The 27,119-nt window shown below is 43.5% G+C and overlaps 1 protein-coding gene across 1 annotated transcript; it reads right to left on the minus strand.

The window, feature by feature from the left end:
* Positions 1 to 5,991: 5,991 nt before the first annotated feature.
* On the minus strand, positions 5,992 to 26,847 carry LOC141088197 (peroxisomal acyl-coenzyme A oxidase 2-like). Its single transcript, XM_073574126.1, has 14 exons — positions 26,474 to 26,847; positions 24,995 to 25,157; positions 23,859 to 24,010; positions 22,626 to 22,733; positions 22,408 to 22,527; positions 19,494 to 19,609; positions 17,068 to 17,240; positions 14,209 to 14,371; positions 12,534 to 12,724; positions 12,296 to 12,457; positions 11,405 to 11,510; positions 10,196 to 10,413; positions 9,976 to 10,108; positions 5,992 to 7,271 (listed from the first exon to the last, which is right to left on the minus strand). Exons 1-14 carry the CDS (start codon positions 26,616 to 26,618, stop codon positions 7,209 to 7,211), a joined length of 2,013 nt encoding a protein of 670 aa, XP_073430227.1. The 5' UTR covers positions 26,619 to 26,847; the 3' UTR covers positions 5,992 to 7,208.
* Positions 26,848 to 27,119: the final 272 nt, after the last annotated feature.

The raw sequence follows: 27,119 nt of genomic DNA on the forward strand, positions 1-27,119 counted from the left end.
TTTGTTTCATGAAACCCCATCCGACCAAAGTCGCTCTACTCTAGTGCCAAGTCCTGCTGGAGAATGAAATTTCCATCTCCAAAAAGCTTGTCAGCAGAGGGAAGCATGAAGTGCTCTAAAATTTCCTGGTAGACGGCTGCGCTGACTTTGGTCTTGATAAAACACAGTGGACCGACACCAGCATATGTCATGGCTCTCCAAACCATCACTGACTGTGGAAACTTCACACTAGACCTCCAGCAGCTTGGATTGTGGCCTCTCCGCTCTTCCTCCAGACTCTGGGACCTTGATTTCCAAATGAAATGCAAAATTTACTTTCCTTGTGGAGTGTATCAGTGACTGCCTTCTGGACATCTGTCAAGTCAGCAGTCTTCCCCATGATTGTGGAGCTACTGAAACTAAGTGACTTTGTTAAACCCTTAGGAAGCCTTTGCAGGTGTTTTTGTTAATTATTATAATTTACTGAGATAATGACTTTTGGGTTTTCATTGACTGTAAGCCATAATCCTCAACATTAACAGAAATAAACACGTGAAATAAATCACTCTGTGTGTAATGACTCTATATAATATATGAGATTCACTTTTTGTATTGAAGAACTGAATAAATTAACTTTTTGATGACTGATATTCTAATTATGTGAGATGCACCCGTAATAACACGGCTCTTTTGTTGCATCTGCCCTTTGACTTCTTCACACTTGGTGGAACCCCTTCGCCTTCGAGCCCCCCCACCTATCTAGTTTTGATTGTATTTGTTTTGACTGGTTCATATTGGGTAGAATAAGGCTGTGTGCACACGTTGCAGATAGGGTGCGTTTTTTTCTGTGCGGATTTGTGACAAAACCTGAAGCAATCCTGATGCCAGGAAAGTGAATGAGAAACCCGAAGCGTCGCGCACACGTTGAGTATTTTTTTTTTTACTTTTGATTTGGCACAGAAGATCATCTGCAGCCTGTCAATTCTCTGTGTGTTTTTACTCAGCTTTTTTCAACATTGACTTCACTGAAATACGCAGGGAAAAAAAGCACCAAAGTTGCGTGTTTTTGCAGCTGCGTTTTTCCAGACAAGAGATGCCGAAATTTGACTCAACGTGTGCACATACCCTTATAGCCTCTTCTAACATCTAACATCAATAAATGAATTGATTTACTATAAGCCTATACACAATTCTTCACTTGATGACTTATGTGATCTTAACTTATAATAGTTTTAGCACTAAGGGTAAGTTCACACTAGGCAGTTTTTTAGCTTTTTTTTTTTGCAGCAACACCTGATCTCTTGACAAAAATAAGCTGCAGAAAAAAAAACATGTTTTCCTGTTTTCCTTGGTTTTTCTTGCAGTTTTTCAGTCGATTTCTGTGCGTTTTTTGCGGCGGTTTTGGCTTGCTAGATTTGTCTCTTTTGCATGTGGGTCGCCCTCCCAGGGCTGTGGGGTACTCGGTACCGGGCCGGTCTCTCAGAGGGAGGTGTCACAGCAGCGGTGACCTGGTCCGTGGCCCTGGGCGCCCATATAAAAGGGTAGAGTGGTGGAATTAAGTTTATGAGTGATTCGTGACGCCACCTGTGGTATTCAGCAATGAAGATGTTAAGCCGACGCTGCAGGCAGATCCTTTGGGACAGATGGTGTGGTGCAGCAATGATGGTGTAGCCCTCCACAGGCAGGGCTGTAGTCCCAGGGCAGTGTAGATCGGTGTTGGGGAAGAGGGTGCAGTGTCTGGCACGGAGATGTAGCAGTGCTGGAGAAGTTGCAGAAAGAAGGCAAGGACACAGCGGAATGTAGTTTCTTTACCTTTATTTTGTAAGTGCAGTCCAGGGTCCAGATTACAGATGGCACAGGAGCTGAATAGCCTGGAAGCAACTCAGGAATCTCTCAATGCAGATAGGTTGTGTAGTCTCCTCTCTATCGCTTACTTGAGTTACATGCAGTACTGTGTTACACTGAAGTTCCTCCTTCTTGATTCCTCTTGAATCTACCTCGTATGGCAGACAGCTGTAGCCTTCTATCTCCTTTGGCTCACACGTCGCTGTTGTGCCTCCGAGTCTTAGAAGGGAATAGAGCATTTACAGCTTCCTATTCCTCTGGTTTCTGTTGCAGGACCATTAGTATCCATACAACTGTGGAGACCAGGCTCCAGATCATGCGCTCCAGCTGGGAACGAGCTCTCAACTCTGCTCAGCCCCCCAGCTTCTCTCTCCACGTCTACACACTTCGACCTCCTCACACTGACTAATTTCCCTTCCTGGCCCTCAGAGAGCACTCCTCCCCCAATTGTGGTTCAGAGCTCCCTCTGCTGGCCCGGAGTGGGAACTGTGTTGCATGTTATGGTTAACTGCTAGAGAGACCCCTCATTGCTTCCAAGCCTGACATCACCCTCCCTGAAGGAAGGCAATGCCACTGTGGCGACCATACTCCTGGGGGTCCACATTCCCCCCTAGTGCAATTCAATACTCCTGGACTATGAGCTGCCCAGGGGCTACAACTGTCTCTGATCACCCCAGCCTCCTTCATTTCCCGCAACATACTTTTGGCACATTGATATTGTGCTGGGGGTATAGGCCGGTACCTTTCTTTAATGGGTGGATCATCTCCAGTGGGGATATGGTGTTGAACCCCTTTTGCCTTCCCAAAGTCTAGGGGGTGTTTACTGAATACCCGCTCATATTCCTGAGTCACTCTGTAAACCCCATTCTTTTGGTATGAAGGGGTAGAGTCAGTTCCCACCTACAGTTGCTGACACCACTCCTCCAGCTGCTTTACAGAGCCATTGTCCTCCACCTGATCGGATGAGACCAAGGGCTCTGCTGCCTGCAATGAATTGTTATTAACAGTAAGCAGCTTAGCAACTGTGGCATACCGAGGTTTTGTGGCCTCCTCCTCCCCACAATTCAAGAGGCGTACAGGTACTCTCCCTTTGCGGACATCAACCGCCCCTCTGGCTGTCAGGACAGTGGGCCTGCTATCGGAGTATACTGGTTCTACCAATCCCTGGTAATCCTTTCCTCTGAGACCTATAGCTGCCTGACACCAAATCAACATTTCACATCTGGGGGGTATTGCAATTGGGAAAGAATCACTCACTCTGATGCTGCCAATTTCTCCGCCAGAGAGTTCTACCTGCTGTCTTTGCATCAGGGCTCTGATCTCCTTCTGCAGGACTCGCTGTTCACTGGAACCAGCAGTCTCAGCCACCTGTTGCAACAAGACAATAACCTCGGAAAGACAATTTTCAATCACATTTGTACCTAGAGTCATCATTGGGTTACATTCTCGTCGATCAATATCCACAACTATCAGACCTTGAGATTTTAACTCTACTCGACCCATTTCAACAGTAATTTCTTTACATCCCACTTGCGGTAAAGACTGACCATTACTGGCAACTACTGTCAGTTCATCACTTGGGCCACGAGTAAGTTCAGAATCAGCCCAACACCGCTTGTAAAGGATATAGGGCATAGTTGTCACTTGAGAGCTAGTGTCCAGCAAAGCGTTCATGGGGATTCCATCAATCACCACTGGGAGGACTGGTCTCCCTCCAACATACTTGGCTCGCCAATTCTTTGGGCCTTGTGGTCCTACTCCTGGGGGTTGGCCCTCTGCCCCAGGGGTTGCTCGTTTAAATAACAGAACCTTGCGATGTGGCCTGCCTTGTGGCAGTGACGACAGATGGGGCGTCCATCCTGGTCATAGTGATCGTTGTTCCTCCCTCGGAGGGGCGGGATCCTCTTCTTCTTTAGCCACGGGACATGCTCTGGGCTGGAGGCGAGCTGGATCTTCTCCTTGAAGGATACCTGCAGGGACTGCACGGTTTTAGCAAGTGCAGCCATGCCCTTGGTCAACTCCTGGATCTGAAGATGCAGTTCTGCAGATGGATCTTTGTCCAGAGTCTGTGCATCAGCCTCCACAGGGATAGAAGGGAAAGATGTTGCTTCCTGGTGGTATGTAATCGCTGGGCACCTAGGGGGCGCTGGACGGCTGACATTTGGTTCATGCAGCACCCGGATAGCCCTGTCTTTGAAGTCTGCGAAGTCCAGATCAGGGTTCTGTAGGGCTATGATGCGCAGCTGTGCTCTGTGGGTGCTGGATAAGAGTCCCTCAAGGAATTGCTCCTTTAGCAGTCCGTCTCCATCTTTCACACTGTCTGGGTCAATCTGCTTGATGGCTCGCAGCGCCTCCTGCAGGTTAAGAGCATAGTCCCATATACTGTCCAGCTCTTTCTGCTTACACCCAAAGAATCTCATCTTGATTTCAGCTGCGGGGCGGGTGTCAAAGGTGCTTCTTAGCTTAGCCAGGATCTTTTTAACAGTCTCTTTGTCAGTGTCCTGCCAGGCTTTTACTTCTCTCTGTGCTGCACCTGTTAGCTGCCCAGTAAGGATGTTCACTTTCTGGCTTTCAGACAAAGGATACACCTCAAACAAACTGCACAGTCTCTCTTTGAAGTCACTCAGGGTATGTGACTCCGCTGAATACTGCGGAAGCCATGCTGCTCCCGGTATGTAAGGCATAGACAGCAGCATTATGGGGACCGCTGCGGTGGGTGCTATTGGAGCCGCAGCCGCTTTGGGCCCTACATCTTGCGGCGCTGAGGAGTTGGCGGGGGCGTCTGCCGCTGCATCGGCGCGTGCCTCCGACATTCTCTTCCCCCCCTAGTTAACGTTAGCCAGGACCCGGGGTTGAGCAGGCTTAACGGCTGCAGCGTTGCAGGCTGGATGATCGGAGCTCCAGGCCTCTGCTCCTCTCACCTCTCGAGCGCTGGCCTCTTCCCGCGCGGCACTTCACTTCTTCGCGCTCTTTGGCTGGCTCCGCCAATGACGGTCCGCCTCTTTGGGTTCCCACGCGCGCCAAGAAGCGGGATAATGGCGGCAATGATGCAAACAGTCTAATGCACACAACACAGTCTCTGGCACACAGGACCCGGGGACACTGGGCTCCATAAATCCTGTTCGTTACGCCAAAATGGGTCGCCCTCCCAGGACTGGGGGGTACTCGGTACCGGGCCGGTCTCTCAGAGGGAGGTGTCACAGCAGCGGTGACCCGGTCCGTGGCCGTGGGCGCCCATGTAAAATGGGTAGAGTGGTGGAATAAAGTTTGAGTGATTCGTGACGCCACCTGTGGTATTCGGCAATGAAGGTGTTAAGCCGACGCTGCAGACGGATCCTCTGGGACAGATGGTGTGGTGCAGCAATGATGGTGTAGCCCTCCACAGGCAGGGCTGTAGTCCCAGGGCAGTGCAGATCGGTATTGGGGAAGAGGGTGCAGTGTCTGGGTGAGGCATAGGTATAGACAAAAATGAAACATAGGGTTTTAGTATTTTCCGTCTGGCACACAGATGTAGCAGTGCTGGAGAAGTTGCAGAAAGAAGGCAAGGACACAGCGGAACGTAGCTTCTTTACCTTTTGTAAGTGCAGTCCAGGGTCCAGATTACAGATGGCACAGGAGATGATTAGTCTGGAAGCAACTTAGGAATCTCTCTATGCAGATAGGTTGTGTAGTCTCCTCTCTAGCGCTTACTTGAGGTACATCCAGTACTTGATACCTGCGTTTTTGGTGCATTTTTTTCACCACCCATTCAAGTCAATGGGTGAAAAATGCTGAAAGAAGTGACATGCTCTATGTCCAAAAAACCATGCAAAGCACAAAATGCTGAAATCTCATAGGCTTTGGTGCTGATGGAAAATGCAAGTGCAGCGCTCGTCCGTGTTGTCTAGTGCCATAGTGGATCTGTTGGGTGCATGTCCGACCTCCGCTCCATTTAAACTCCGCCAGCAGATATCACGTGGTGCCCCTTTTACCCATCAGTTGATCGCTGTTATTTCAATATTTAGTACATTAAATTGGGAAGAGACATGGAACAAAATGGTCACGTTCACCTCCCCGGCGGTAATCACCAATACTTAACCTGAAGGTCGGGGAAGGTTTTCTATCGGGTGCTGTCCGCACATACGTCAGTATTATTGTACAGGTCTCATAGCAGAATCTATGCAGATACAAGTGTCCAAACCCCACTTTATTCTCAGATTAGACCATTTTGTTTTTCTAGATAGACTTCAGACAGAAATAGTGAAATTAATAATTTGCAAATCTGGTTAATTATGAAATAATGTATTGCCTGCGTAAGATATTCTATTAAAAGACGCCTGTTCAGATCGTCTGATTAATAGATGCCTATTCTGGGGGGACCGTAGACCCTGCACAGGCCGCTCCGGTGGTTGGCACTAGATTTAGAAACAATGAACCTTGCAAGTGTCACAGGACCGCTGAAACTGGTGATTGGCTGCAGTGCTGGGGTGACTGGCACAGCATGTCTGATGATACGCTGTTTCACTCACTTGACCACTGCAGCCAATTGTAGGTTTCAGAAGTCCCGTGACATCCAGATGGTTCAATAATTTTTTTCGGAAGCCAGCGCTAACTGTCAGAACGACCTGTACTAGATCCATGGACAGAACAGAAGAGGATGCCTGCGCTGGTGATCTCATGACAGTCCACATCCCTTTAAGAGCGGTCCAGGATTTATTAGAACCACTTTAAAAAGTGGGGACGGTAAAGAAATAACCTAGTAAATCCCCCACTACTTCAGTACCTTTCTTTGGTCCCCCCAGTCTTTGTTGACTTGTCCTGTAGCTGCTGTGATGTGCCGTGACTTCTGCAGCCAATAACTGACTTTAGCAGTGATGTTAAATGTGCAAGGCACAAGACCGCTGAGAACAGTGATTGGCTGCAGTGGTCATCACTGCAGGACAAGTCAACAAAGTCTAGCAAGAGCGGCACTAGCCGACCATATCCATCTCTGAAGACAGGAATAAACCTGTAATCTTATTATTGGCAATATACAATATTTTTTTTCTTTTATACAGTTGTACATGTGATTGCAGTCGACATTATAGATTTAGTTTAGTTTTCACATTATATTTTCCTTCTGCACACGACGCTGCAAGAGAATTGTGACATTTGGCACAAAGAGGGCAGTTTTGGGGGTTCACAAGATCCAAGTTCAGATGAATTCATTTTCTGCTCCCTGACGTTGGCCAACGCCAGCAGAAACGAGGTCTTGCATCCTTTCCCGCCACCCTCATGTATTACTATATAGAAAAAAGGTATCCCTGAGATGTATCTAAGCTGCCATTACCAGCGGATGGTAAGAACTGCAGGCAAAACGAAAAAAACTTCCTGCAGCATCTAGGGGTCTTGTGGGAGTGTCCTCTTCATAATTTGGATGGGTTGCCTTGCATGTATGGCTTCAGGTAGGTCTCAAACACTGGATTCACCTGCGAGGAAAAAAAAAAACATTAGAGGCCAGGTTCACACATAGCAGAAAAGAATCAGTGGATGTAGCTGCAAATCTGCACTAGAATCAGCTGCAATGTCACAGCAAAGTCTGCCCATGTTGTATTCGGGCTGCTGGTGTCTCCTGCAGAGAGAACATGCAACCTCTGCAGTTCTGCTCACTAAAGAGCGTCTCCATCTGATAAATCTGCAGCTGTTTTTTTAATTTTTTTAAATATCTTGTGGCATAAGTCATGTGTAGAGACTCATTAAAAGGGTCAGACACTGAGTTCTAGATGCTTGTGGCACAAACAGACTACTTTCTTCTTACCGAATCACATACTTTCCCCATCAGGAAGCATTGTCTGGTCTGTAAGACTATGCTCACACTGTCTTTTTTTGTTTCAAACACTGTAGCAAATTGTGCCACAAAGAAGAAAAAAAGGCACACTGTGACCTCAACATCCTTAAAGGGATCCTATTTTGTTATGACTTGTATTACAGTTAGTGTTGCAGGCCAGTGCTCACCACTACCGATCCTTGCAGTGGGGGCAGGATGGAGGCTTTTAGTGGACCGGTCACTTGTTAAATATATAATTTTATTACGTCGTGTAAATGCCGCTGTTCTCCTGATTCCGGCGCTGTTTTTCTTCTGTTTCTGTGATTCTCTATTCCCAAGATATGGCCCTTTCTTTTCTGCATATACAGTTGTGGCCAAAAGTATTGACACCCCTGCAATTCTGTCAGATAATACTCGGTTTCTTCCTGAAAATGATTGCAAGCACAAATTCTTTGGTATTATTATCTTCATTTATTTTGTCTTAAATGAAAAAACACGAAAGAGAATGAAGCAAAAAGCAAAACATTGATCATTTCACACAAAACTCCAAAAATGGGCCAGACAAAAGTATTGGCACCCTCAGCCTAATACTTGGTTGCACAACCTTTAGCCAAAATAACTGCGACCAACCGCTTCCGGTAACCATCAATAAGTTTCTTACAATGCTCTGCTGGAATTTTAGACCATTCTTCTTTGGCAAACTGCTCCAGGTCCCTGATATTTGAAGGGTGCCTTCTCCAAACTGCCATTTTTAGATCTCTCCACAGGTGTTCTATGGGATTCAGGTCTGGACTCATTGCTGGCCACCTTAGAAGTCTCCAGTGCTTTCTCTCAAACCATTTTCTAGTGCTTTTTGAAGTGTGTTTTGGGTCATTGTCCTGCTGGAAGACCCATGACCTCTGAGGGAGACCCAGCTTTCTCACACTGGGCCCTACATTATGATGCAAAATTTGTTGGTAGTCTTCTGACTTCATAATGCCATGCACACGGTCAAGCAGTCCAGTGCCAGAGGCAGCAAAGCAACCCCAAAACATCAGGGAACCTCCGCCATGTTTGACTGTAGGGACCGTGTTCTTTTCTTTGAATGCCTCTTTTTTTCTCCTATAAACTCTATGTTGATGCCTTTGCCCAAAAAGCTCTACTTTTGTCTCATCTGACCAGAGAACACTCTTCCAAAACGTTTTAGGCTTTTTCAGGTAAGTTTTGGCAAACTCCAGCCTGGCTTTTTTATGTCTCGGGGTAAGAAGTGGGGTCTTCCTGGGTCTTCTACAATACAGTCCCTTTTCATTCAGACGCCGACGGATAGTACGGGTTGACACTGTTGAACCCTTGGACTGCAGGGCAGCTTGAACTTATTGGATGTTAGTCGAGGTTCTTTATCCAACATTCTCACAATCTTGCATTGAAATCTCTTGTCAATTTTTCTTTTCCGTCCACATCTAGGGAGATTAGCCACAGTGCCATGGGATTTAAACTTCTTGATGACACTGCGCACGGTAGACACAGGAACATTCAGGTCTTTGGAGATGGACTTGTAGCCTTGAGATTGATCATTGATCATGCTTCCTCACAATTTGGTTTCTCAAGTCCTCAGACAGTTCTTTGGTCTTCTTTCTTTTCTCTATGCTCAATGTGGTACACACAAGGACACAGGACAGAGGTTGAGTCAACTTTAATCCATGTCAACTGGCTGCAAGTGTGATTTAGTTATTGCCAACACCTGTTAGGTGCCACAGGTAAGTTACAGGTGCTGTTAATTACACAAATTAGAGAAGCATCACATGATTTTTCCAACAGTGCCAATACTTTTGTCCACCCTCTTTTTTATGTTTGGTGTGGAATTATATCCAATTTGGCTTTAGGACAATTCTTTTTGTGTTTTTTCATTTAAGACAAATTAAATGAAGATAATAATACCAAAGAATTTGTGTTTGCAATCATTTTCAGGAAGAAACTGAGTATTATCTGACAGAATTGCAGGGGTGTCAATACTTTTGGCCACAACTGTAAATCTATTTTTCTTAGCCAAGTCCACGTGGCTTTTAGATCCTTTGTGGGCATGTTCCTTATGACCACTCCCAGTTGGCAAAGGGAATCAACCAAGTTATTATTTTTTCCTCATATCTCAGGAACGGAGAGGTGCAGGAACAAAAGAAAAATATCACTGGATTCAGGAGAACAGCGGCATTTACATCAATAATAAAATTACATATTTATAGCACCTGACAAGTCCTCTTTAAAGGGGTGTGCTACAAACATTTAATCTGACCTTTGGCAGGATGACTACAGATCTTGAAGAAGGTAGCGTCGGTCACCATTCCAGACACAGGCAAGGAACGTCAGTAGACATCACACTTAGACCTCACCTTTTTGTTCTCAGGGTTTTTCTGCGCCCACTCCAGCAGGTTATGGTATACGTTCCCGTCATAGGTCCCGATAGCCGATAACAACTGGTCATCTGTGTAATCAAACGCATCGACAAGTAGAACGGCATCTTTCCTGCAGATAAAAAGGGGAAAAAAAATTTACATTGAAATTTTGATTCAAAATCCCAGTACAACTCTATGCACCAAATATTGCGCTCACCGCAGCTCAGCCAGTAGCCCCAGGTAAGCTGTTGTGGCCATGTCCAGCTGTTTCCCTGATAGGTAGCCATGATGGAGGAAGTCCCCAGCACTTGTGAATATCCCATGTAATGCATACAGGTCACACAGCCGCTTCAGGACGACCTTAATCTCAGGATGATCGGAGGCCAAATTCAGAGCCGAGATGAAAATCTTCACGGTCAATAGATGTGAATGAGCCTAAAAGACAGACAAAAGGGTCAGAGTTCTTGCATTCCCTAGGGGATTACTTTTTTGACTGGTGTAGGTCCAACCGCTGGGACTTTCACGGGTTGACATAAGGGGGAAATTTTAGCCCAGGGTGGAGCAGCAGGTCAGAAGCTAGATCACCGGGTCAGACGCTTGACCACTGGGTCAGACGCTCGACCACCGAGACAGAAGCTCGACTACCGGGTCAAAAGCTCGACCACCGGGTCAGACACTCAACCACCGGGTCAGACGCTCCACCCCCCAGGTCAGACGCTCCACCACCAGGTCAGACGCTCCACCACCAGGTCAGATGCTCAACCACCACTTCTGAGAAAAAGTGCTCAGCAGTCAGACAATGAATGGAGCAGTAGTCTACCCATACGTAAGGCCACTTCATCCTCAAAGGGATATTAACAAAAAAAATTTTTTTTACGTGAATGCACAACAGCGCCCCTGCAGGGATTCTTTTCCTGAGAAAACAAAAAGCAAAAAACACAAATATCATAAAATAAAAAAGTAAAAAATAAACTGCAAACAATGCATAAAGGTAATAATAATAATAAGGGTATTTGGTAAACATAATTTTGATCAAAATAGTGTACAAGCCATCCCGCCACGTCAAGGCAACCCTTGTGGGACAGTCCTAACTCTAGTATTTGAAACCTTTTCACTTGCCAAGTGACGTGAATGTGAACAAGGATCGAGGGACTGAACCACTAGTAAAAGCTTGTACACTATTTTGATCAAAATTATGTTTACTAAATACCCTTATTATTATTATTACCTTTATGCATTATTTGCAGTTTATTATTTATTTTTTACTTTTTTATTTTAGGATATTTGTGTTTTTTGCTTTTTGTTTTCTCTGGTTAATGGTCATTGTGCATACACATTAACTTACTTTCTCAGTTCAGACTCCAGTTTTTTAGGGATTCTTTTCCTGCCTACCGACGTCGATTAGTAAATGTGATCACATACTTACTATTGAGGTTTTCACAAGCTCCACGGAGGTGCTGTTCCATGCCACATATTGCTCAGACCCCGACTGCACCAGGTTCTGCATTTTGTTTGCTGCAGATGCAACGAGACTGAAAAATATAAATTATAAATACGGTTTCCCAACAGCCCCTCCGCCAAATAAGAGCGCGGCACAAAAATGTTAGTGGGCAGTGATGGTAGTCGGGACCAGATAATGATTTTGCATCCTGTCCCGGCGAGTACAAGTTCCGTTTTGGATGATTGGGTCGCTTTCAAAATAGTTGTCCCATAAAGAACATTAATCACCTATTTACGGGATGAATGATAAGTTTATAGTTCTGGCTGCGGAGCCCCTTGCTGAGCCTCAAAAATGAAAGGGGAAGGGGCAAAGTTCACTATGTGTATACAATAAGAAAAAAAACGGAGCATGTGCAACCCTTGTATGGACAGTAAATGGAGCACTAGTAGCATGTGCTCCATTCAGACGGGCGACTATTGGGACCCCATTTTTGGGATTGGTGGGAATACCAGCAGTCAGACCCCCACTGATCATACACTGATCACCCGTATCTTATGTATTTTTGGGGGGTAACTCCTATAAGTAGGCATTACTCCAATTCCCTATGTTTGGAGAGAGTGTTTGTTCTGTCTGCCAGTCCCCACTCACCACCATTACCTCCTGATTATTCTGAATATTTCGGGTTCCTCCCCATCTTTTAACCTCCAAAATCATAACTGGTAAGCAAAATTCCTGTGCAAGGGTAGTTTGTATAGTCACATTGAGACAGTCTTGTAATGTTTTTTTTTTTTTGGAGGGGAAAAAAATATATAAAAAAATCCTGGGAGTAAAAACATTCTTAAAAGTTAGTAAACTCCTGTGACATCTTTCATTTACCTGTACGCCCTGTACTCGTACACCTTCAAGTACACCTCTGGATTCAGGAAGTCAGCAGGCGTCCTCGCATGGCAGCCGCCGGCAGGTGGAGAGGAGAGATAGGCGGTGCTGGTTGGTATTGGTGTCCCTGACTGGGCGCCAGCAAAACATTTAAGCAAAAATCTAGAAAGAAAAAGTAAAAAAGTGAAAAATGAAAAACATAAAAATAACTCCCTGAAATCAGGTTCCGCGGTGTTACCTCGCCACCTGCATGTGCAGGACGGTATTCTCCCCTTCGTAAGTACATGAGGCGCAAACTCTGGTGTAGAGGCTGGGTATACCGCTGTAGAGGGAGTAGCCGTGGCCACCACATGCTTTGCGGCAAATTTCTACGCCATTGGAACACATTTCTGTTGCAAAAGCCTTCATTCCGGCTGTGAGAGCATGGAGCTAAAAGTATGGAAAGGACAAAAGTGTGTTATAGAGTCTAGAAGACCGATTCATACTCATGTCAGGGGGACCAGGACCTGACAGGTGACTAATAATGCACAATCATATGGTGGCACCAGCAAAAGGAGCTCAGATGCAACGCCCAAAGTTTAAAACAGAGGCGCTGTTCTTATTTTATTCCTCAAGTCCTAGTTCACAGACCCCCATCACATGTCGCTTCATTCAAATCTAGAGCGGACCAATTTAGAGTGTTAAATTCATAGGTCTGTGTTTAAATATGGTAACAGTGCCATTAAAAATACAACTAAACAGCAAGTATAAGTGACCCTCAATACATACCAAAAAGGCAAACACACATAGGAATAATACAGAAAAAGAAAACCCCAGGACTCCAAATGTATGGAAAAAGATAGTTATATTCCTATAATTAAATTTTATAGTTCTAGTACTCCTTGAGAAAGCCATCTGGCGAAACATACGTCGGAGTCCTGAGGTTTTTCTTTCCTGTGTTATTCCCTATTACATGGCATGTCTGTCTTGAAATGTACTGAGTATTTTCTTTACTTATAAATACTTGCCAAATGGCCAGAATGGCAAGTATAGAATATCCTCAGTACATATCAAGACAGACATAGTATGTAATGGGGAATAATACGAGAAGAGAAACCTCAGGCCTCCGACGTACGTTTCACCAGATGGCTTTCTCAAGGAGTTCTAGACCTATAAAAATTAATTCTGGGAATATATCTATCATTTTCCATATGTTTGGAATCCTGGGGTTTTCTTTTTCTTATGTTATTCACTTGGCATGTTTGCCTTTTTGATATGTGGTGACAGTAAATTGTAAGTATAAGAGACCCTCAAATTTAACATTAACTTGTATTTTTAATTAACCTGTACCACATTTACCTATAAATTTAACTCTTTGAACATAACGTTTCGATTTATATTACACCCACTCTATGTGTTCTATTGTGAATTTTCATTCTGCATGGCCCCCTTTCACTAATTCTTAAAAAAACACTATATATCAATAAAATATGTTTTTTTTTTATTTGTGGTTATTCATCTTATTGATAGGATTTCTAGTATTCATATAATGAATATACACATAGGTAATGCTTTATTATTTATATTTATGGTGCATTTATATTCCCATTGCAATTTAAGACCCCTGTTCTGGGGATAAGTGCGGGTGCCACCAGTACTTGAATCCTCACTTATCACAGATTGTTCATTAAGCTCATCTTATATGAATAGATTAGTTGTGTTCTTTATTTCTGCATTGGAAGAGAAATCATCCCCTTCTGCAGCCCACAAGGGACCAAAAATAATCTAAAGGTGTCATTCACGGTGGACCCTGTTTTTCATGCAGTTTTTTAAAATTTTTATCTAAAGTCATGCAATTTTTGGTTTGTGGTGCATATGTATATATTAGATCTTTATTACCGTAATAAAGATTTTAACAAAAACCATCATGGTACCTCGGGAAGCAAGTTGAAGTTCTCCTTCCGGATCTCGCCGTACACGTCTTCGTAAAATTTTGCCACATATTTGGCTGTGAAATGGACGGAATAACAAGTTGCCACCAGGGGTAAAAGTTTTTGCTGCTGAGTTTGGTAGTCAAGGATTTTTGGTTCTGGGTCCCTAGGGGAAAAGTAGCAAAGATTAGAAAAATTAGGAAAAAAAATGAAAAAAATAATGAACACAAAAATGTGACCAAAATTGAAGTGTCTGATGTTTTTATACTATTCTATAACAGGAAAAACTTTCGTTTCCATTTAAAGGGCATGTGTCAGCACCAAAAGACCCATTGTAAAAAAAATAAAAATAAATAAATAAATAATAAACACCCCGCACACAACAGGTTTTTGTGTTGCTAACGTACCTGTGAATTTCCCCAGAGAGGAAGTTATAGTCTTAAAAAAAAGCCATAGTGGTCAGTGTGAAAGTTTTAACATTTCAAATTGTAATACAAATTGTGATATGAAAAATTTAAATTTAAATTAGGTACACTTAAACAATAGATAATTTTCTGCTCACACATTCCCCTTAAACTACAATGGGTTGTCGAGTTTACAAAACCAGTTTTCATCTACCATTTCAGAGAGTAATCTCTATATATAAAAGTGAATGTGTGTGTGTGTGTGTGTGTGTGTATCACCAACCAATCACAAAGCATCTTTCATTTTACCAGAGCTGTTCAAAAGAAGTTGAGCTGTGATTGGTTGCTATGAGCAACAGTTTTCCTTGCAACCAATCACTAAGCATCTCTCATTTCACCAGAGCTGGTTAAAAGTAGCTGAGCTGTGATTGGTTGCTATGAGCAAGTTTTACCCTTGACAACACCTCAGCAGACACTGACATGGTGGGAGAAATATAGCATCCCCGGGAACATAAGCTCCCAACCATTGTCTGCCCCCTGAAAGGAGCAGAGAACACATGACAGAAATGAATCCCCCCCCTCCCTGCCCATATTCCCATCACACATCCTCCATCCCGGCGTAGGCACATCTTCCCTCTTAAAGGGATTATTGGTATGGAAGTCAGAGCAAATCCATCCAGGGCTTTGGTTTTGACCCCAGGCCTCTCTTAAAGGGATCCCTGGTATGGAAGTTAGGACCGTTCCACTCAGCTCTGTGGTTCTGACCCCAGGGTCTCTTAAAGGGATCATTGGTATGGAAGTTAGGGCAAATCCACTCTGCGCTTTGGAACTGACCCCAGGCCATTCTTAAAGGGAACTCCGGTATGGAAGTCAGGGCAAATCCATCGAGCGCTTTGATTCTGACCCCAGATCTCCTGTATGGAAGTTAGGGGAAATCCCTCAGTGCTCTGATTCTGACCCCAGGGTTCTATTAAAGGGATCATTGGTATGGAAGTCAGGGCAAATCCACTCAGTGCTCTGGTTCTGATCCCAGTCTCTCTTAAAGGGATCCCCGGTATGGAAGTGAGGTAAATCCCTCAGCGCTCTGATTCTCACCCCAGGCTTCTATTAAAGGGAACATTGGTATGGAAGTCAGGACAAATCCACTCAGCGCTCTGGTTCTGACCCCAGGCCTCTCTTAAAGAGATCACCGGTATGGAAGTTAGGACCGTTCCACTCAGCGCTCTGGTTCTGACCCCAGGCTGACAGGATGATGTGGGGTATTAGGGGTAGTAGTCCGGTGGCTTTGGCTGATGGGATGATGTGGGATATTAAGGGTAGCAGGCCGGTGGCTCTGATGGGATGATGTGGGATATTCGTGGTAGTAGTCCGGTAGCTCTGGCTGATGGGATGATGTGGGATATTAGTGATAGTAGTCTGGTGGCTCTGGCTGACGGGATGATGTGGGATATTCGTGGTAGTAGTCCGGTGGCTCTGGCTGACGGGATGATGTGGGATATTATAGTGAATGTGGCTATGCGGAGTGGGCGGGGCTCTACACTCAGCTTTATATCTATCTATCTATCTATATATCATTATAATTTGTTAGAACTAACCGTAGTTAGTTACTATGCCCGGGCAGCGCCGGGCTCTTCAGCTAGTTATTTAATAAAACTCTTCCTCTCAGGTCCTATGAATTAGACAGATATCCCATTCATTTCCATTAGAACCATGTAATTACTTCTCCTGCGGAGGCGCCGCAGGGAGATTGTACACTTCACACTTACATTACAGCAGGTCAACAACAGAAAGTGGACAACCCCTTTAAGCAAAGGCTGTTACTATAGAGCATAAAATAAGAACGAGTGATGTCACCAAGTGAACCTGTGATGTCACTAGAAGTTGATGCAAAGTCACTGATACGACTGTCTACATTACACAGGAATATGTAGTTTATTAACTAGATGAAGTTTTTAATTCCAATATTAAAAAAGTTGGGTGACAGTTATGGTGGCTATTTGTTATCCCTCCAAAAAAATGTGATTGCCTATTTAATGGGGTATTGTTATCTCCAATATCCTATCCCAATATGTAGTAGTTGTAATAATATTTGCCAAATACCTCCAATAGAAACGTAGTATAGTTCTTCTGATTCACTATGTCGCTTACCCCATGTGCAGGGCATTGAAGTAACTTTAGTCGTAACCATGGATACCTCTCATATAGTGACAGTGGTCATAACCATGGATCCCGAAGCTACTCCAATGCCCTACACATGGGGTAAGCAACATAGCGAATCAGAAGAACTATACTACATTTCTAAATGGTGGTATTTGCTAATATTATCATTACACCTACTACATACTGGGATAGGATCTTAGAGATGAAATATCTCTTTTAATTGTCTGAATAGAAGTTTAAAAAAGTTGACTCAAAAAGTATACATAGAGTCCTGGAGACATATACATGGCAGACATACCCTGGCTTTAACTCCGATTGGCGTCTGACAGCCGAGTATCGGACGGAGATGGTACAGGCCTTCGTCAGAGCCTCCAGCACCTCCTCCCGCAGCATGCCGACCCTCACCGCAATCATAGTGAAATAATTTATCTTGTCAGATCCACGTTTGACATAGGAGCCATCGGGCAGAACCTGGTGCCAAGGAGGAAAACCAAATGAGATGTCTATACGATACAATGTGAATATACCGGCAGCCGCCCTGACGACATGTGCCCTGAGGTCTTTTAGAGAGGAGGGATTTTCTGTCCCCACATACGTAGAGGAGTGCGGTATCTTTTCTGTAAGCACAAGACATACAGGTGCTTTTCACAAAATTAGAATATCATCAAAAAGTTAATTTATTTCAGTTCTTCAATACAAAAAGTGAAACTCCTATATTCTATAGAGTCATTACACACAGAGTGATCTATTCCAAGTGTTTATTTCTGTTAATGTTGATGATTATGGCTTACAGCCAATGAAAACCCAAAAGTCATTATCTCAGTAAATTAGAATACTTTATAACACCAGCTTGAAAAATGATTTTAAAATCGGAAATGTTGTCCTACTGAAATGTATGTTCAGTAAATGTACTCAGTACTTGGTCGGGGCTCCTTTTGCATCAATTACTGCATCAATGCGGCGTGGCAGGAGGCGATCAGCCTGTGGCACAGCTGAGGGGTTATGGAAGCCCAGGTTGCTTTTATAGCAGCCTTCAGCTCGTCTGCATTGTTGGGTCTGGTGTCTCTCATCTTCCTCTTGACAATACTCCATAGGTTCTCTATGGGGTTAAGGTCAGGCGAGTTTGCTGCCAATCAAGCACAGTGATACTGTTGTGTGTAAACCAGGTATTGGTACTTTTGGCAGTGTGGACAGGGGCCAAGTCCTGCTAGAGAATGAAATTTCCATGTCCAAAAAGCTTGTCAGCAGAGGGAAGCATGAAGTGCTCTAAAATTTCCTGGTAGACGGCTGTGCTGACTTTGGTTTTGATAAAACACAGTGGACCTACACCAGCAGATGACATGGCTCCCCAAACCATCACTGATTGTGGAGACTTACTTCACACTAGACCTCCAGCAGCTTGGATTGTGGCCTCTCCACTCTTCCTCCAGACTCTGGGACTGTGATTTCCAAATGAAATGCAAAATTTACTTTCCTTGTGGAGTGTGTCAGTGACAGCCTTCGGGACATTTGTCAAGTCAGCAGTCTTCCCCATGATTGTGGAGCAACTGAAAAAGACTAAGGGACCTTTTTAAATGCTTGGGAAGCCTTTGCAGGTGTCTTTTGTTAATTATTCTAATTTACTGAGATAATGACTCTGATTTTCATTGGCTTTAAGCCATAATCATCAACATTAACAGAAATTAATACTTTAAATAGATCACTCTGTTTGTAATGACTCTAGATAATGAGTTTTACTTTTTGTATTGAATAAACAAATTAACTTTTTGATGATATTCCAATTTTGTGAGAAGCACCTGTACATGTGATCTCTAGCAGTTCTCAAAATGTGACACGCAGCCTAAAACAAATGTGCTAAATTAGTAGAAACCATCAGCAAGGAGAGGAACCTTACTGGCTGTCTCCTCTGGTGTCACAAGGAAACCAACAACAGAACAATGATTCATGCAGACGGTTCTGTGAATCTAAACGATGTGCAAACATTTTATTTTAAACAATATTAATTCAAAGTAGGAAGGGGCCCAGGACAGAGGGGCCTATATACCAGGAAGGGGCCCAACACGGAGGGGCCTACATACCAGGAAGGGGCCCAGGACGGAGGGGCCTACATACCAGGGAGGGGCCCAGGGCAGAGGGGCATACGTACCAGGAAGGGGCCCAGGACGGAGGGGCCTACATACCAGGGAGGGGCCCAACACGGAGGGGCATACATACCAGGAAGGGGCACAGGATGGAGGGGCATACGTAGCATGAAGGGACCCAGGGCAGAGGGGCATACGTACCAGGAAAGGGTTCAGGATTTAGAGGCTTATGTACCAGGAAGAGGCCCAGGATGGAGGGGCCTACATAACAGAAAGGGGCCCAGGATATAGAGGCTTACGTACAAGGAAGGGGCCCAGGATGAAGGGGCCTACGTACGAGGAAGGGGCCCAGGATTGAGGAGAATTCATACCAGGAAGAGGCCCAGGACGGTGGGGCATACATACCAGGAAGGGGCCCAGAACCGAGAGGCCTACATAACAGAAAGGGGCCCAGGATGAAGGGGCCTACGTACCTTGAAGGGCCCCAGGATGGAGGAGAATACGTACCAGAATGAGGCCCAGGATGGAGGGGCCTACATACCAGGAAGGGACCCAGGATGTAGAGACTTATGTACAAGGAAGAGGCCCAGGATGAAGGGGCCTACATACCAGAAAGGGACCCAGGATGGAATAGCCTCTTTACCTGCGAGTATCTGCTCAGCATGTTTTCCCTTGGGACTCGAATATTCCTCATTATGAGATAACCATTGTCAATATTCTCAAAAGACATCTTAGGCCCAATATCCCCAACAGATATTCCTGGAACAAAAGGAAACATGATCTGTCCTGGTGATTAATGCACAAGAACCTGTATAGCTCTGGATCAATTGTTCGTCTACAAATACGGTATTATTCCCTTCAACAAAAACATTTAAAGGATTTCTGACACACGCACACAAACACATATATGTTTTTTTTTACTTAAATGCGTGTATTTTTAGCTAAAAAAAATTTGAATTAGGTCTATTATTGGCTGCAAAATGAGTTAACCGAGAATCTGCTAGAGAGCTAGTTCTGACAGGAAAGTTAGAACTCTTCTGTCTTAGCTCCTCTCAGCTGATTTTCCACCATATGAAGGTCAAGCTGAACCTTGGGGGGCAAGTCATAAATCAGATGAAGGGAGTTCAGAAAGAGAGAGGTCAGAAAGAACTCCCTGATTGAGACTAAGTTACCTCACTCTGCAGCCAGAGACGATAAAAGGCTAACTGATATATAAAAATAACAAGCATTTGTGAGTAAGAATTAAAAAAATTAATTAACCCTGAAAGGGTTTGTATTTTATTTTAAAGATGGTTTGAAAGCTCAAAAGTGGCCAATTTTTGCTCTTGGCCAAGGCCACACACAACCCATTGATTTGAATAGACACTGTGTAATACCTAATTTCACTCGTGGTGGTGCAGTAGGGAAAATGAAAACTTCCTGCTAGGATTCCTTCCCCAGGGCCGCCATCAGGACATATTGGCATATGGGGCCCGGAGAGCAGAAGTAATGAGGGTGGGGTCTCGGTCAAACCCCGCCCCTCTCTTTGCTTCTGCTCATGGGGCCACAGGGGCAAGATTCAGCCAATTCAGTAACTGAATGTGCGTCATCTGCTTCAACCATCACCTTCCTGCACTGCATTAGTTAACAGACGCCAGTCAGTCAGAGGCCAGCAACTAACGTCGGTGTGCATGTCGGATGACGTCACTGCCATGCGCAGCTGTCTCAAATGGATGAGGAAGAAGAAGCCACTGGACCGTGGCCTGGTAAGGAGAATTTTTTTTGGTATGGAGCCAGGATGGAAGAACATGTGGGGGCAGGATAGAGACACATGGGGGCCAGGAATGAGACATGTTATTTCAGGAAGAGGCCAAGTCGTGGATCATTATCACTGTGTGGGCTGCTGTGATGTATTTTAATTTTGAGGATACTTTTTTCAGCGGGCGATTACTGTGCAGGGCGACAATGTCTCATTTTCTTCAGTGCATAAATTTGGGGAATGTACTCTGGAATCGGTGCTATAGATAACTGTTATTTTCTGCAGAGACGAGTCCTGGATGCAAGAAGTGATGGCGGCTGTTCTGGATAAAGACAAGCAAAGATCTTCATCTTTGACTTCAGCAAAAGATGTCACTGAATTACCTGTACACTTACACTATGTAGTATGTACAGAGTTCCTGTGTTTAATGTCACTTATGGTAATTTTAGTATTGTGTTTTTTTTGTTTATTAATGATCAGTATTGTAGTATTCAGTCACTGTGTGGTTGTAATATGTGGTCTGACAATGGTGTTGTGGTATTTGTGCCTTGTATGTGGTATTATTCGATCACTATGTGGTGGTAATATGCGGTTTGGTCATGGTGTGGTGGCATTTGTGCCTTGTATGTGGTATTATTCCGTCACTATGTGGTGGTAGTATGTGGTCTGGTCATGGTGTGATGGTAGTTGTGCATTGTATGCGGCATTATTTGGTCACTATGTGGTGGTAATATCTGGTCTGGTCATGGTGTGATGTATTTGTGCCTTGTATGCGGTATTATTCAGTTACTATGTGGTGGTACTATCTAGTCTGGTCATGGTGTGATGGTATTTGTGCCTTATATATGGTATTATTCGGTCACTATGTGGTGGTAGAATGTGGTCTGGTCATGGTATTTGTGCCTTGTATGCGGTATTATTTGGTCACTATGTGGTGGTAATGTGTGGTCTGGTCATGGTGTGACATTTTCCCTTGTATGTGATATTACTAGTCATTTAAAAAATGTATGTGACAAATTCCCTTAAAGAACAATAAATAAAGATAAACCTAAAAAGACAAATTATTTTTTTAAGAAATGTGTAATAGGTTACAATACAGTAGGGTCCTGCCAATAGAGTCCACCTTATCATGGTGGTGGCTTTAAAAAAAAAATCTGATGACTATATATGTGATTTGGTGTTAGACGGGAACTGTTAATGTTTGACTGGTGAGGATGTGGTGCAGAAGTGGAGTCTTTCTAAGAGTGGGCGGTGTGACTGTGGAAGGTTCAGATGTGGAAAGGGGGGGTGGATTATAAGGATGGAGTTTCAAGGGTGCCCCAAAATTTTGCCAATATGGGTCTCCTGAAATATCTGGTGGCGGCTCTGTTCTTCCCCACAATGTCCTAGAAGGTGACACTAGGAGTCCACATAATAAAAGGGAATCTGTCAGCAGGTTTTTGCCATGTAAGCTGGGGGTTGCATAATGTAAGGCAAGAGAACCTGATTACAGGGATGTGTCACTTATTAGGCTGTGTGCTGACTGTAGTTTTAATACAATCCGTGCTTTATCTGCAAAACAAGATGTTACAGGGCAAACCAGCCAACCTGTCTAACCACGCCCCCACTTCTGATTGGCAGCAAGCTGTCAATCAGGAGTGTGGGCGGAGTTATACACCATTTTGTAATCTCAGTATGGCTACATCTACAGAAAGGATTCTAGCAGAACAGCACCAATCAGTCCACTAAGTGTCACATCACTGGAATCAGGGTCTCAGCCCCTACATTATGCTTCTCTCAGATTACGCGCTGAAATGGTCTATTAAACTCGGGATATTACCTGGGAGTGGAGAGTGGTCCTTAAGGCTTCTAACTTGGACTATGAACGGATGCATGCCGTACTTCTTCCCGTTGCTGTAAAGCTGGGCGAGGACCACAGCATGAGTGCAGGTTTTTCCTACTGTACATATGAAAAAATAAAAAATGTACAGAATTTTTTTTTTCTGAAAAATTAAAAGACCAAAATTTGAGAAGTTACTAATTAAAGATATTACGTACAATCCCCGGGCCACCATTTAGTCGCTGTTATCTGTGGGGTGTCTATTATAAATTCCTGGGTGCTAGGGTCAAAAGTGGCTGTGGTTTCTAATCCCCGCAGATATGTCCCTGCAAATACGGAACAGAAGTGGTTAAAATTTGCTTTGAGCCGATATGTCAGCATGGTAAAAATTAATTCTAGAGACATAAAACAAATAGGGCGACACAGTTGGTAACCCATGACATTGCACCGGATCCTGGCCTCTTGCCTCCAGCGATTGCCTTCACTGGCAAGAATCCTGTATCTGTTATTAACTTTTCTGTTATTCCCTGGATCAATTATTAACTTTTGATAAGATTATCAGAGAAATCGGCTTCTTTCTCCTCCTGGATTGAAATTCATAGGTAAAATCTGTATTTAGGAAAGACAACATTTTCACAGATTGCTGAGAAAGGAGATGACAGTTGGTGCTTGTAAAATTCTACAGAGAGGGGGAGGAGCCAAGGACATTCTACTGAAAGTTCCATAGAACCTTATAAGCACTAACTGTCATCTCCCTCTGTTAAGGGATAGTCTGTATTCACTGAAGACAAATTTTGTCTGTGAATTGAGTATTTTGAAAATGAGTGATCAGGAGGAGAAAGAAGCAGATTTCTCTGATATGATATATTACAAAAGTTCGTTATTTTCACGTTTACTACTGATTTATGGAGAAAAAAAGTACAACCCATCAAGAGGTGGTGTAGAGTTTCCAAAGATATCCCAAATTCATTGTCCAGCATAAGCCGTGATAAATTTGTCACATTTTAAAACTTTTTCGTCTAAATTTACATAAATTTAAGCAGTGAATAGGATTAGTGCCCAGTGATTTCTATTTTTAATGTGTGCATTATGCGTCACTTTAAAAACAGCTCTGTCACCAGGTTTTACATTACAAACAGAAATAAATAAAATAAATTTACATTGTAAATCCAAGTCAGAAAGGCTTATTCAAAGCTTAAACTCAATCTCCCTGCGGCCGCTGAGATCTCACCCTGCTCAGTACAAACTGCAGCTGGGAAGAGACTTGATACATTTGGACTCCTGAACGCCCTCAATCTTCAGCAGAATTCATGAGTCTTAAAATGAGGATTATACAGCCATTCTGACATGTATTTTCATAATAAGGTCACCAGCCTCCTCAGGTGCAAGTAGTCAATATAATAAATGTATGAACAGATACATTTTAAAGATACAGACATGGACGAACTTACCATGTCCCAGTTCAGTCTGTGCATAGGTTCCAAAGATTTTATAACTATTTGCAAGGGGCAACCACTTGGAAATTTGCTCATCTGTGCCCAGGGCACTGATAGTTTTCATGAAAACATGGTGTATATTAAAACCAATTTCTCCTCCCAGCGCACTATAATAGTAGAAAAAAAAAATTAACAAGGCTGGAATATCAAGAGTCAACTCGCACTAACAGTGACCCACAGTGGTGTCACTATTGGAAAGTTGCACTTTCTTGTATAGATTGACTCGGTCCTGAACTGGTTAATAAAGCCTTTTATCCCTCTTCCTGAACAGTACATGCAGTTTAAAAGGTGACAATTCTTTCTCGTTCAGATTTTAAAATACCGTAAATGTTTTTCTTTAGCCATACACAGGGCTACATTTTTAGGTTACTATCATACTGTCTCTTTAATATGTTATCGGGGGAAAATAAACGAAAAAAAGTCTCCTTTTCACTTTTTTTTTATGACCACAAAAATATGTTAAAATGTGTTCCCCTTTCTATAATAATTATTTTTTACATAATATCACTTTTTTTACCCCCTCAATGGAACTGAGGTTAGTAACCGCAATTTAGACTGGCTTTTTATTTCATTATTTTTAATTTTACACATTGTGCACCCATAAGTTCCTAAAAGACCTTTGGGATGCATTTCAACACTTAAAAAAAAATATTTATCTAATTTCCCCTGTAACTTGGGCTGGAATATAAGCCCCTGTACAGTGGAAATGCATTATTTTGTTTGACCTCAGGTATTGCAGCAAATTTTGCAATTTTTTTTTCTTTCTTGTTTATGTGGTTTCCACTAAATAACCTGTTATCACTGGCAGCGCCAACGTGGGGTGGCAGAGATCATTTGATCAAAGAGCACAATACAAAGAGCTCATTGAGCACAATGTAGCCTGGACAGATTTGATGAATAATTGCCTTTGTTTGTTCCTTAGGGGCCACGTCAGCCATCCAAAGACCCGACCTTTCCCTAGTGTAGCACCAAAACGACATTGGCCTGAACGCATTAGGGCAGTGCCTGGAGAGCTCCGCTCCGGGGTACATTGGTGGAAGCCCATTATGCCTCAACTTTATCAGTCATATATAAGGATCTAGATAAATAACCTGACTATATGGGCAATCTCTCGTCCACCTTCGTCCCATCCCATTTCCTTCATCTTTCGCTTTATGTGGATACTGTTCCTGATGGCTCCTTCATATCTCTCCGCGCGGGTCTTGAAGTACAGGAATTCTCGGCTGAAGACAGGGTCCTTGTTAATGGCGCTCACTAAGGAAATTAGAGTAGATAAGTGCATGTTAGAATGCAAAATAATGTAGGAGTTTCCTCCCCAGTCTATTCGCTTACACAGATATCAAAACATACTCATTTGGAGCACAGATGATGGCAGTGATGGGTCAGCTGACTCATCACTGCCATCATCTGTACTCCAAATGAGTATGTTCTGATATCTGTATAGCTAAAGGCAGGGAAATAATAAAAAAGCATGGGTTAGAAGCCACTTGCATGTTTTATTCTTTTATTTATTTATTTTTTACAAGAATGAAGACAAAGCCCCCTAATAAAGTTATTTGAAAAGTTTTAGAACTTTCTAAGCTGAACAAAATGATTGAGAAGGTGTTTGACTCAATTTAAGGAATATTCGACTCTTAGGCTAAAAGCGGTGGAGCTCAGGATACTTTGTCTTTGGAGCAGTGATGCATGTGGTCATTATCGGTGCAGGTTACTTCAGACCGATGGACTTCAGCACGGAGTCGGGCCTGTTGTGACTCTCGAGCTTCGGCTTCACAACACATTTATGGCCTGTAGTTTAGAAACACCTGATAATTTTGCTTTCAGGTGACTGATTGCTTGTACAATATTACACGTCTGGAGGCATCGCTGCAGGTTAAACCGTCAGCCCACTGTATATAAAAGCATAGAAGATGCACCCTCATGCATTTTATCTAATGACAATCAGCTATATTACATTTACATACAGTCGGAGAAAAAAAAATTACGCCACTTAAAATTTGCAGCATAAACCGCTTTAGTCACCCTCCCCAGGTCCAGCATTTAGTACGAGTCAGCGGTTCCGAGCAGCATGTTCTGTCAACATGGGCAAAGCTGCTGAGCTCAGTGATAGACAGACACTAAGGGTAGCAGCAAAGACTCGGTGCTGGACCTGGGCACGGTGAGTAAAACACTGTTTGCTTTTTTCCCCCTTCAAACAAATTGCAGCCAGGTTTGTGTGTTGTTGGCGCTGCTGCTGTTGTTGCTGCTGCTGTTGTTGTTGTTGCGGTTGCTGCTTTCGTTATTAAAAAGGGCAATAAAACAATGCCAGAAAAGCAGCGTAACCTTTAGATTTCGGGTCTCCATTGAAATGTAGGTGTAAAATTTGCATTTCCGAGTCAATTTTGCACAAAAGAAGAAAATAAAAAAACTAAGAACCCTCAGCTTGTGGATAAGAGTAAGTTAAATCTCATTTGCTTTGCCAATACTGTAAAATGCTGCGGCTTTAATGTGCGCAAAATCAGCAACGTGTGAACCGAGCCGAATAAGTGTGAAGTCCTACACAGAGACCGACGTCCTGAAAAAGCTCTTACCTACAGCTCTTCTGAGGCGGGTTTCTTCAGCTCCTTCATCCAAAATGTTAGTGAGGGTCTCCACATTGAAGGAAGGGCATTCCCTCTCGCTGGCAAGGTCGGGGTTGACGTCTCTTGCTGCAGAACTCACTTTCCACCAGGCCATTGTGTACTGGGAGTTGCGCCTTTGCACTGGTTGCTCTGGGACTGTCCTGACTTTGTAGAGGTAGGACTTTTAGCACAGGGCAGGAGTGAGGAGGAGCAGGAGCAGATCAGCTGGGGAAGAAGGACAGAGACCACACACAGCTAAAAGGGATCACAAATTGCTAAAAGGGATTGTCCTGTGTGTCAGTGGGAGGGCAGGAGGCGTTGGCATACAGGCAGAAAACATTCTCCAGAATGTTGAGCGGAAGATCTTCTTAACTCTTTTCTAACCAGACGTTCAGATTCAAGTTCAAGTTCAAAGTTTCATAAACAAAAAAGGGTGCGTCGAACAAATCTTGGCAGTATGTAAATCTAATATCCAAGGGTGCTACGTCATGTATGGAAATACAAGAGTATACAAGAGAAAAAGAGGCAGGAACATACATGTAGATCGTGCACACCCTGGGAATTATTAAGTAAAAATGCCCTTTATTGTAAACATAAGATACAATCAAGACAAAAA

Source organism: Dendrobates tinctorius, unplaced genomic scaffold, assembly GCF_039654945.1.
Source record: "Dendrobates tinctorius isolate UK_male_01 unplaced genomic scaffold, ASM3965494v1 ptg000038l, whole genome shotgun sequence".
NCBI lineage: Eukaryota > Metazoa > Chordata > Amphibia > Anura > Dendrobatidae > Dendrobates > Dendrobates tinctorius.

Coding starts and splice junctions, on each gene's coding strand:
- LOC141088197 (XM_073574126.1), bottom strand. CDS start 26,618: ATGGCCTGGTGGAAAGTGAGTTCTGCAGCAAGAGACGTCAACCCCGAC. Junction 12,458..12,533: donor CTGCACATGCAGGTGGCGAG/GTAACACCGCGG, acceptor TTTTCTTTCTAG/ATTTTTGCTTAAATGTTTTG. Junction 11,511..12,295: donor TACGAGTACAGGGCGTACAG/GTAAATGAAAGA, acceptor TATATTTTTCAG/TCTCGTTGCATCTGCAGCAA.